Source organism: Xenopus tropicalis, chromosome 5 (assembly GCF_000004195.4).
Source record: "Xenopus tropicalis strain Nigerian chromosome 5, UCB_Xtro_10.0, whole genome shotgun sequence".
Taxonomy (NCBI): Eukaryota; Metazoa; Chordata; class Amphibia; order Anura; family Pipidae; genus Xenopus; species Xenopus tropicalis.
The window spans coordinates 22,506,569-22,518,965 of record NC_030681.2 but is presented as its reverse complement, the minus strand read 5'-3'; the positions used below and the strand labels follow the sequence as shown (position 1 = coordinate 22,518,965).

The 12,397-nt window shown below is 38.0% G+C and overlaps 1 protein-coding gene across 21 annotated transcripts in view; it reads left to right on the top strand.

Annotated features, from left to right (window-relative positions):
- The window catches only part of nrxn1 (neurexin 1), a 919,306-nt gene that overhangs the window by 390,704 nt on the left and 516,205 nt on the right, over positions 1 to 12,397 (top strand). For all 21 annotated transcript variants that reach the window (XM_031902195.1, XM_031902194.1, XM_031902198.1 and 18 more), the window contains 2 exons: positions 1,079 to 1,517; positions 8,067 to 8,450. In XM_031902195.1, coding sequence (XP_031758055.1) covers positions 1,079 to 1,517; positions 8,067 to 8,450 — 823 coding nt within the window. The remainder of the gene's footprint in view (positions 1 to 1,078; positions 1,518 to 8,066; positions 8,451 to 12,397) is intronic.

Genomic DNA, 12,397 nt, shown 5'->3' with positions numbered 1-12,397 from the left:
ACAGATGTAACTAGCACAAGGCCCACTATCAACCATAGTCACTAATGTATTTTATCTTAGCTTGTTCTACATAATTTTGGAATACAATACTTTTCCAACCCAGTGATATCACTTGTGTATCTTAGGAATATTAGTGGCTTTCTTGCATCAATATATATCGCATTATATAATACTGGGAATTGTCTAAAAGGTAATTTTTACGATGCAAACAAATTGAATATCTCCAACTGGAGAAATTTATAGGAATTGATACAAAGCAAACGAGTGGAAAAAGTTACCATATAAACATGATGTTTTCTAATGAACCATTGAAAGTAAACCAAAACAAAGATGTGCTCTTATGCTTCGGAAGGGGCTCCTATTTTCCCTCTTGGCACAGGATAACCTTTTGCCATAGAATAAAAAGTAGTTTATGTAAAATATAATGCAACTTCTATTGTATAAAAGAAAATCAGGTGTTGAGGGGGCCTTGCTTTGAAATGGTTAATGTTGGGGTTTGGGTTGGGGTTACTGAGAGCACATTTTGTATTCTTATACATAGGATTTGGAATAGGTATGCACTACAGGTTGCTATGGAGGAGCTGCACAGGGCTAGATATTATGGGAACTGGAGGGCTGGTCACGCAACTCAGTGGCTCTTCAATCACTCCCACCACTCACTTTAGGCTAAAAGAACTGAGTCACCAGCATAAGAAGAAAGCAGCATATGGAACATTAGCTGTAGCCCCTTGCTGTGCTGCAGAAGGTATATAGACTTGATGAACTGTCTGCCAGAAAAAAACATAAAAAGGATGGGCCCAAACCACAGGCTTTTAAACCTAAATGGGATAGATATAGATGCAAGTTCAGTACATGCAATAGAAAGGATGTATCTTCATTGGAAGTATCCAGAAATAATCTCACACACTTATACAAAATGATGTGATGGCTTTGGACAAGGCCTGTTTTGCTTGGGTGGAGATTTTTATGTCTATGGTTATAGCCCCCAGATATGGAGTAAATGAGTGAATTGCATTGTTTTATATACATAGTATAACACTGAAATACTGACCCACCTATTTATTTGTCTCATTTCCAGGTTGTGTATAAAAACAATGATGTCAGACTAGAATTATCTCGACTTGCGAAACAAGGTGACGCCAAAATGAAGGTTCACGGGGTAGTCGCGTTTAAATGCGAGAATGTTGCCACACTGGACCCCATCACTTTTGAAACTCCGGAGTCTTTTATCTCTCTGCCCAAATGGAATGCTAAGAAAACAGGCTCCATATCATTTGACTTTCGCACGACTGAACCCAATGGGCTCATACTTTTCAGTCATGGAAAGCCGCGACACCAAAAAGACGCAAAGAACCCTCAGATGATCAAGGTCGATTTTTTCGCAATTGAGATGCTTGACGGTCACCTATATTTACTTTTAGACATGGGGTCTGGCACCATCAAAATAAAAGCCATACAGAAAAAAGTAAATGATGGAGAGTGGTATCATGTTGATTTTCAGCGGGACGGACGAACAGGTAAATAGCTTTTTTCCCCTTCAATGCAAGCTAGATGGGATTTGTGTGTCTGATATATGTGGCACTTTCTGCTCACAGGAAAAGGGGTGGGGTCATGTGGTTCATTTACACAAATCACGTCTGACCCATCTGTATGCTACGTTTTGTGGTTTGTGGAGTTTTCTTAAAAAAACTCAAGTAACAGTTTCCATTGACATATGATAGATGATTCCAATTAGATGTATATATAGCAATATGCTCTTTCTCTCTCATTGATGGATAGTGGTTATTGTGCCTAAATGAGAAAATTAGATTTCTTGAGTACAGCAAAAATGGAAGGAAGAAATGAGCTAGGATGGTATGGCATGATCTAGTGAATATGTGGCAGTAGCCTCAGTCTTGCTTGAGTATCTCTTACTATATTAACCACTTTGCAACATCAGCACATATATTTTCTGGTAGAGAGCTCAGGAATAGGAATTCATGCACTACATGTCTACTTTTAGTTACAAGTTGTCCCATTAAAGTGATATTAATGGCTTTTGTATATTTGTACTGTTTGTGATTATATTGGCATATTTTGGAAATATCGAATCTAATAATAGGCTAACACATTGTTGATTTGTGATTGCTTTCTCAGTAAGGTACAGTAGACAAGAAGCTAGGCACTGCTTCTAACCATCTGTCATTGTACTCACTGCATCTTGCAGAAAATATCCATCCAGCATCATTTACCAATTAATGTCTCTGCATAAACTTGCTGGCCAATAGGGCCACTCTGTGGATAGTTTGTTCCTAGTGGAAACTCACACTATCCTTGGTCCTATTTAATAATTACTATTTACACAAGAGCAACAAAATGTCTCTGAAGATCCAGGACAATGTCCCTTTTGGTTACCACCAACCAACAACCAGATGAGGGGACCTGGAATGATACAGACCCTATTCTCCCATCAGCACTTGCTTGACATAATCAGCAATCTTTAATTATGACCTCAATTTCAGCTGGAAAATCACCTACAATGTATAAAATCTCATAGGTTTGCCTGCTTGTAACAGGGGTAAACTACACCAACACCTTCCTTTTGGCTTACTTAGTGTAGTTACCAAACAGGCATGACAGATGAATAAACAACTGTTTGCCTGTAACCTGGGGTATAACTACAGAGAATGCAAACCGTACAGTTGCACAGGGTGCATTACGGAAAGAGTGATTTCATTATATCTTGGTAAAATAGGTCAACTTTAAGGCCTTCAAATTGAATATTCTGTGGTGTACATTAACATCTATGTATGCAACCATTCTCCCAACTTGGACCCAACCACTGTGTTTCACACCAAGTGAACTATAAAAAAAAAACTAGTTTTGACAGGACCCATTTACCCTAAGTTTTACTAAGATGTTTTTGTACCTTAGTAGTGACCAATTCTTCTTCAGAAATGGCTAACCTGGTTTCTTCCATCATTTTTATGCTTCAGTGGAGCATTGTCTGGCATAGAAACCATGTATAGAAACCTCCCATCTCCTACGGCATACCAACCTCAAATGGAACCACAAACCCCCACCTAGTTCCTTCATTCATTTTTACACTGAACTGTTCCGTAAAATGATTCATTTTCCCCTAATTTGCACTTCATGGCATTGTGCTTTATTTCCATGCAAGAAGGACATATGGGGTTATTTAATAAACACACTACGTTTGCCTGCCTTTTATTACATATGGGGTTTAGTGTGTAGCATTGTTGCTCCTGTAGTAAAGCCTATTTAAAACATAAGAAAGCATTACCTGCACCTCATTCTACTCAAAACAAACCAAATAGAAATCTGGGGAAACTGAAGGAGAAATGCGTTTTTTTTATGTTATTCGACTTTTCCCATCATATTGTCTAATGCAAAAAAGTAGATTCGCCATGAAAAATGATTGTGTCTACAAATTCCTTTTTATCGACAATATCTTCTGGAATCCTGCGCCCATGATTTATTGCACTCCTCCATTTCTTATATCCTTGTCTTGCATCTTAACCATCTTTTACATTTCAGTCACACAAGCAACATTCCCATGTGCATGAAGGAGTCACTATCACCTTTGCCTTCATGATTTATTTGTGTTGCTCTAAAGGGATAACATTAGCTGCTACGGCATAATGCCTTTTAATCTTTCTAATATTCATTCTGTTTATGCATTTTATGCTATTCATGCATGTTGATAAAAATACTCCTTTTACCTATTTAGACGTACTAATACTTAAAAAACCTATACAATAAAGAGCCTACAGTTTTACTGAATTAAGTTTTATGTATCCTAGCATTCATACTTTTTTTCTCTTCCCATACAACCCATATCACTCTAAAGCCATACAAATGCAAAGTCACTAGAGAAATGAGTATTAGAAAGTGCATTGAAGCCTTATGGGTAGAGACTGCATTTGGACCAAAGAAAACTATGATCTTTAGTGAATGCTAAAAACCTCCCGGCACAAGTGAAGTGAATGAAGGCCAGAAATTTTTACAGATAGAAAAGGCTTATAGAAAAGGCTTCACTACTAGTTCAAGTTATAATTATGGGTGACTTCAAGACATTGACTGGAGTAATGGACTAGCCAAGTCAGAAAAAGCACACAGGTTTGTTCATATGCTAGATGTGAACTTTTTGTCTGTGATTGTACTGGAAACTGCTAGGAAAGATGCTCTTTTACATCTTGTAATAACTAACGATGCCAAATTTATCTCAAGCCTTAGTGTGGAAATGAATATTTAGGAAATAGCGGTCATAATATGGTCTCCTTTGACATTATGTTGAAGAAACTACCTTACAAGGGAGTAAATCAAATTTTGGATGTGCAGGCTTTGGTAGTAGAACGCACATCCACCTTTATTTCATTTACTTACTGGGCAGAAAAGCAGCAGGCAGGATTTTGATGGGCATTGACTCGGGTACTCAGTGGGCCGATGACCCCACAGCCCAACACAGGGTGCCTCTGAAACTAAATAACAGGGAAAGAATTTTCACAGAGCATTAAAGGCAAGGGCCATGGTGTAAGGGCCCCAAGGCACACAACCACTGTCATTCACACCGCCACATTCACTTCTCCACCACTCACCTAATCTGCTCACACACTGCATGCCACACTACCTGCCTTTGCTTGATCCCTTTCTCCAACCCACAATCCTCTTGCTTGGTACCTCTACTTACTGCACATGCTCACAGTGCCGGATCTGCAAAGAGGTCCATACTTTGGGACCTAGCACTAGGCATGTGCCCCATTTGCCTACCCCTAGCCTGGCCCTGGGCAAAAGCAGTATCTTTAAAATGCTACTTAACAAATCAGTCAGTACATTGCCTGTGTAAGCAAGGAATTACAAGTAAAGCAAAATCATTATGATTTAACAGAAAGGTTAGCAATGAAATTTAATTTCAGGGATTCAAAAAAGCTGGGTCAGCTGAATGTTTATTAGGTACAAGGGGGTCAATAAAGAATGCAATAAAGCAATAAGGCAAGCTAACAAACATGAAAATGACATTGTTGCTAAAGTAAAACAAAGACCACATTATTTTTTCCATGCAGAAAAGTTAAATACAAGTATGGGATCCCTTATCCGGAAACCCGTTATCCAGAAAGTTCTGAATAAAGGAAAGGCCATCTCCCATAGACTCCATTATAAGGAAATAATTCTAATTTTTAAAAATGGTTTCCTTTTTCTCTGTAATAATAAAACAGTACCTGTACTTGATCCCAACTAAGATATAATTACCCCTTATTGGGGCAGAACAGCCCTATTGGGTTTATTTAATGGTTAAATGATTCCCTTTTGTCTGTAATAATAAAACAGTACCTGTACTTGATCCCAACTAAGATATAATTACCCCTTATTGGGGGCAGAACAGCCCTATTGGGTTTATTTAATGGTTAAATGATTCCCTTTTCTCTGTAATAATAAAACAGTACCTGTACTTGATCCCAACTAAGATATAATTACCCCTTATTGGGGGCAGAACAGCCCTATTGGGTTTATTTAATGGTTAAATGATTCCCTTTTCTCTGTAATAATAAAACAGTACCTGTACTTGATCGCAACTAAGATATAATTACCCCTTATTGGGGGCAGAACAGCCCTATTGGGTTTATTTCATGGTTAAATGATTCCCTTTTCTCTGTAATAATAAAACAGTACCTGTACTTGATCCCAACTAAGATATAATTACCCCTTATTGGGGCAGAACAGCCCTATTGGGTTTATTTAATGGTTAAAGGATTCCCTTTTCTCTGTAATATTAAAGCAGTACCTGTACTTGATCCCAACTATTGGGTTTAAATGATGTTTAAATGATTTTTTAGTAGACATAAGGCATGGACATCCAAATTACGGAAAGATCCCTTATCCGGAAAGCCCCAGGTCCCGTGCATTGTGGATAACGGGTCCTCTGCCTGTACTGAAATTTGTTTTGTAATAACTGCACGTTTGTCAGATGAAATAACGTGGGTCACATGTTCTAACAGTACAACCAGAAAGTGCCAGACGGGTCAGATTCCCGATATTTCCGTTTTTCTGATAAGACACAAATTGGCGGCACTTGCAGATATATTAGCTATTTTTGCCTATTTGTGAGATAAAAACAAACCTAATTTAACATTCTTTTTAATAAGGAAGATTTGTAGTTTGCAGCTTGAAGACAGTTTTTGTCTCTCCAACCTATTCATTATTTTCTAGATTTACATAATTGAGAAATTTGATTATAAAAAATATTGCCTACTTTACCAAAGCCACAAAAACGATATAATAATTGCTTTTCAAATTTTACACATTCTAGTCTAATGGTGCTTAACAGCCTACAAAATATCGTAATCACTAAAACAAGAAGCTGGTGCATTTTTAGAGGCTTATGGGGGTTTTTTTTTAGCAGTGCTTACTTTTTAAGCATTAAAACAATTTCCCATGATACATTTACTGTCAATCAAGTAACAGTAATTTACTTTAAATGTACTGTTGAGCCCAATTGCAGCAATTTATTCAGATTTTTTTTTTGGATGAAAATGGCTGATGTTTTTCAGCGGTTGAGGGATTGGAAAAATAGAAAAAAAAGGAGGAATTAGTGCCGCTAATTAAATAGTCACGGGGTGAGTTTGAATTGTTAATGTGCAAGTGTTTTTTAACTTGCTGGGATTTGTTTCAGGAGAGAAATGCAGTTAATAACCAAATGAAAATGATAGGCAATTTTGTTAGCTGGACGGCTGAAACGATGCTGAATGGCCTGGAAGATCATGGCGAGATGCACGTCTTTGTTATTTTAAAGCAGGTTTAAGGAAATAGAATTGCTGAGATAATGAATCACTGAAGAAGCTCATTAACCATACCGGTGGGAGGTTTGTTTGGCTAGGCTTGCTGTACAGTATTGCCAGCTATGCAGGAACGGATAGAAAGAGCTGTATTAGACAGGCACAATTCTCCGTCCAGAGAAGTGACCTGGCACATTAACGTAGCAGCTTTATGAGAACGCGGCAGCATTGTAAACATGTAAAAGTTATTTAAATCTATCCCCTAAAGAATTCTTCATATAAATAGTGACTCATTTATGGATCTGTATGTGTGCCTTCTTTTGTAAGGGCAATATAGAGTGTAGAGATATGGCAAATCCCTCATCTGTCAAGGTTATAGTAAAGGCAGCGGCCTACAGATCAGATACTCTATGTTCAATTATAATATGTACTAATTGGCTGTAAATGTTATATCTATTTATGTAGTATCATTGTCTCCAGCAGCTCTGTACAAAATGCTAATATTTCTACTCCAGCATGGTAAATGCAGTTACTTAGTAACCCAGATATAAATTCTGCTATAATTGCAAAGCTTGGAGAAACCATAGGGTTGAGGGTTTCGCTCTGAAAAACTTACATCATAAAATGAAAAGTGCGAGGAAAAAGTGGGGGGAAAGATATGACCCCATGTATTTGGATCTTACCGGTAAAAGTTTATTGTTACGGTGTATGTGGAAAAAGTGCTTAGGCATTAGGTGGCTAGTGTTTGCAGGGTTTGGGTAGGTGGAGAAGGTGAGGCTTCAGTGAATGTGTAGAAGAACTGAAGCCAATGGGAATGCCTGAGGGTACAACAAAAGTACTACCAGAGAATGGATAAAGCATAGGAATGGTCATGGAGGAGTGAGGGAGAAGAAGTGGTGAGGGGGGAAAGATATGGATGCAAAGGGTACAGCAGGATTGTACTTGGGGACTAGAGAGGAAATGTATAGAAAGGGTAGTTAGATAATAGAAAATATGTATAATATAATATGGAAGCTCCCACTGTAAATGCAAAAATGCAGAGAATAAACTTATCTATCTATTAAAGGCAAATACATAGAGAGTATTCACTACTTACCACATACAAGGTATAAATCTATATATTAATGAATAATTTCAGCTTGGATACTTACATAATGTTGCAGGTTTGTCCTAACTTGATTTATGCATGATACAGTATTAGTAGTGGTATATTATACCAGCTACATAGAATATGGGGATATGTTTAAGGAAAAACTGTATAATAACACATACCTTTTTTTTGTTATTGTTTAGGTACCATTTCTGTCAATACTTTACGCACACCCTATACAGCCCCTGGTGAAAGTGAAATTCTAGACCTTGATGATGACTTATATTTGGGAGGATTACCTGAAAATAAAGCTGGTCTGATTTTCCCAACGGAAGTTTGGACCGCTCTTCTAAATTATGGATATGTTGGTTGCATCAGAGACTTATTCATTGATGGTCAGAGTAAAGATATTCGCCAGATGGCTGAACAACAAAGCACGGCCGGTGTCAAACCTTCATGTTCAAGAGAAACAACAAAACCCTGTATTAACAATCCATGCAAAAACAACGGCGTATGCAGAGATGGGTGGAATCGCTATGTCTGTGATTGTTCTGGAACAGGATACCTGGGTCGCTCTTGTGAGAGAGGTAAGTCATTTCTTTTTTGCATCAGTTGTTCTTAATATGGAGCTAGAATGTTGCTTAAATATCTGAATAACAACTTTTAGGAAAACGGAGTATTTTTCAAGTTGATTAAAGAATAAACGCTGATCCAAGGAACAAACTCATTAGGAAGTCTGCCATGTATATACTGTACTATACTATACATGACAAATTAAGACCCTGCGCCAACTAGAAATTTTCCCAGTTTCCATTTCTTGGCTTCACATTTCGATATTTATGCAGCGTTGGAATATATAACTTCTACCCTGTTCCATTAAACTCATCAGGAAGACTTCAAGCATGGTACTATAGCTCAAAAAAAAAGCCCTGGTAAAATGGAAAATCAGTCAAAATTGGATTTTTTTTTATTGGCTTTTCAAGCCAACATTTATGCATCTTGGCAACATGTGACTTCTACAGATATTTTTGAAGAAAAGCTTCATTAAATTCAAGCACCAAGAACCTTGTTGCAACAGTTAAATCACTAAAGAATGACCAGACCTTGAATTAAAGAACCACTTTAGTTTGGTGATACAGTCAAACCTGGTTAGGGAAAACAAAATTTAAAAGCTAGTGACCTGCAATTTCTTAAAACTGGTAGCTTTAAGACAGCTAAACATTGGAAGATCCTGTATGGCATCTGACCAACTATCCCTTAGGCCAGCGCTTCTCAACCTGGGGGTCGGGACCCCTTTAGGGGTCAAATGACCCTTTCACAGGGGTCGCCTAAGACCATCAGAAAACACACATTTCCAATGGTCTTTAGAATAATTGTATGGTTGGGGGTCACCATAACATGAGGAACTGTATTAAAGGGTTGCGGCATTAGGAAGGCATCCTTTCTATATTTCCAGAAGCCTGAATTATCAGAACAACAGGAAGGGAAGATGACATTTTTAAACCTGACCGACCAAAGAATCCCACTTGCATGTATGTATGTGCATGTATGGCCAGCTTTTTTTCAACCATTTTCCATCTAAATAAATGGCGTTTATGTTACCACTTATCTTAAATGGCAAATGGGCCTCACATTACTATTTACAACCAGTAATAAAACAAAAATTGCCTGATAACAAGTAGGCAACTATTTCTGCAAATGTATTGTAAATGAAATTAGTGTTGTAACTACAGAGGGAGCAGAGCCTGTGGGGGCCCAGGAGAGTAGGGGGTCCAGCAAGGCCATGATTAATGAGCAATTTCAATATATCTTGGTAGATTAGGTCATTTATCAATGTTTTGGGGCCCTAAATTGAATTTGCTGTGGGGCCCAGAAACATCTAGTTATCAAATGCCTCCAGTGGCATAACAATAGTGGAAGTCTGCTTCCTCCATTGCTGCATATACAGTAAAAAGGAGAGTGAGTGGGGATTTACATGTGAGCAGGATAAATAGGGGGGGGGGCATCAGGGTGGAGGTCCGGGAGCCATGTGAGTTTGCTACTCTGCACTGTGCCCCTCTGAAGATTTTTTTGTTGGGGGGGTTCTGGTGCAGAATAGTTACACCACTGAATGTCACCAAAGTAAATGTTATTAGTTAAAAATAGGGCATTTAAGTTAAACTCAAATCGAATTAAATATACGAGCCATGGTTGTAATAGAATATGTTTTGTTTATCAGTTGATCAAGATTCTTCAATTCTTACACCATGAAAACTTATGTTGAGTATCTCCAGGGGGAAAAACCAAACAGTATTCATTAAAGTCAAGTTCATTAGGGCCATGCCTGCCATACTTCTAACAATTAGCTAAGGATTATGCCTTTTCTTGTAAATGTAATTGAGCAACGGTGATATAATGCAGATACTTTTCTTGCAGTTGTCCCCTTAAAAAAACAGAATATGTGTATATGTAACATGTAATATGATCATACTCTTCTGGCTGTTGGTTGCTGATATTGATGTCTCCAGATTGTTCCGTCGCTGGTGGACTGGAACCGGCCGTGGACTTAACCAAACTGTCAGATAAATTACACAACCATTCATTTAAGCATGCAATGTGTACCACCCTGTGGCAAAATACAGCTACTACATATGGTCTGAGTGAAAATAAACAAGCAAGGCAAAAGCAGCTCACATATTGCAGCATATGCTGATTTGCAAATAAGCAGGATACATGCATCTCAATAATGTATTTGACAGAGCAATTTCTAAAACTAAATTCTGCTTCGTCTTTTCTTTTCCTCCCTGTTACATCCAATGAAAGGCTCAGAGATCTGCAGTACATCTCTTGCCTTCATCTTAGGAAACCAATGTAATGGAAGTAATAGGTGGACTGTTGCACAATAGGAACGGAGAAAATGGTTGTGTGAGCCAAAATGGTTGTTGTGAGTGTGTGAGTTCAGCAAGGATACACTGTGGGTCTTATTTATTACTACCTGACGCTCGGGACCCTAATCTTGTTCTTGGATTCTGGCACTGATTGCATTTTTTTCTGTGTGTGGGGTTTTTTTTGTGCAAGCTTTTAATGCACAAAGAAAAAAAAAAATAAACAACTAATGTCAGAAAAATATGAGCAAGATCTCTCTCGCTCTTGATATCATTTAATACAAACTCCAGAAGTAAATGGTAATAAATTACGCATAAGAGTTTATAATGTTTTACTTGCTTTTCGGTATGATTTGCGTAAATGGCAAAAAAGAAAAGTGTTTCTTAAGAAAATCATACAAAATAAAAATCTTGCCAACTAATATTTAGAAATAATGGGAAGAATAACATAGCTATGTTTTTTTATGCACAGATTCGGTATGTCAACAAAATTATGTTCTAAAAGTTTCTACAGTAGAATGCTAAATATTTGTAACAGTATATAGAATGGATTTTAATGAGAGACCACTAAAGCTGATAGTAAGATTGAAAGAAAACCTCCAATGTCCTATCAGAATAAAAAAATAAAAAGACAGGGTACCCCAACATTAGACATTAACAAGTGGAGGGAACTCCCAGATAACCACCTTCCCTTCCCACCATCTTAGGCTGATGCCACACGTGGCATTTTTACACTGCATATTTTCTAATTCTCTCGGCGGCTGAAAAACGCACGATATAATCATCCATAGAAATAATTTGAAAAGACTCGAAGGAAACCACACAATGCGTAAATACGCTAGAAAACGCCTTAACACGGATTTTTCAAGTGTTTGCCGAAATACGCTGTTATTTGCACAGCAACCTATTCCTATGTATACACAAAGGCAGCTGCCAGACCTAGCGGAAATACACAGCGTTTTTTACTATTTCGCTCTATTAGCACCATGGGAAACGGGATTTGCTACGTCACCAGTACTAGGCTGAAAAACGCCATAGTCAGGGGCTGTGTGGCTTGTGCGGCGTTTTTAGGATGAGAAAATACACAGTGTAAAAACGCCACGTGTGGCATCAGCCTTAAGTGGTAAGATGAGGAGGTCAGCATGAATCACAATTGTCAACACCTGTAGCCGTAGGGGGTTATCCAGTATGTCAGTAGTCACAAGGACCTCCATTTAGTTGCTTTGTGCAAGGGGGTGTGTTGGAGGGATCCACCTCCCTTTTACCTGGCCCATATTTTATGGGGTGAAGGCTAATTCATTTGCATTAATGATTGTTTGAATGAATCAACCTGAGGATTCTAGAAGACTTTTTGGGTTTAAAAACCCATTTTGCAGTCCAACATTTGGTGAATTTACATGCAAGAAAAACATTACATATAGAAAAACATTCATCTATTAGTCTGCCTATTATAGCTCCTGGGATATCAAAGGGAGCAGATAACTTTTAACCCCAAATTGTACCCCAACCTGGTTCATGCCAGCAACTAAGCATTTACCTCAAAGCTCTTCCTAATTAGACTTTGGGTCATCATCCATATCCATTAGCCACAGGCACAACCGGGTAGTTAATCCTATAGTCTGGGAACTAATCATTATTTGCCAGTTACTCTAACCTCTTCTGTTAACCTG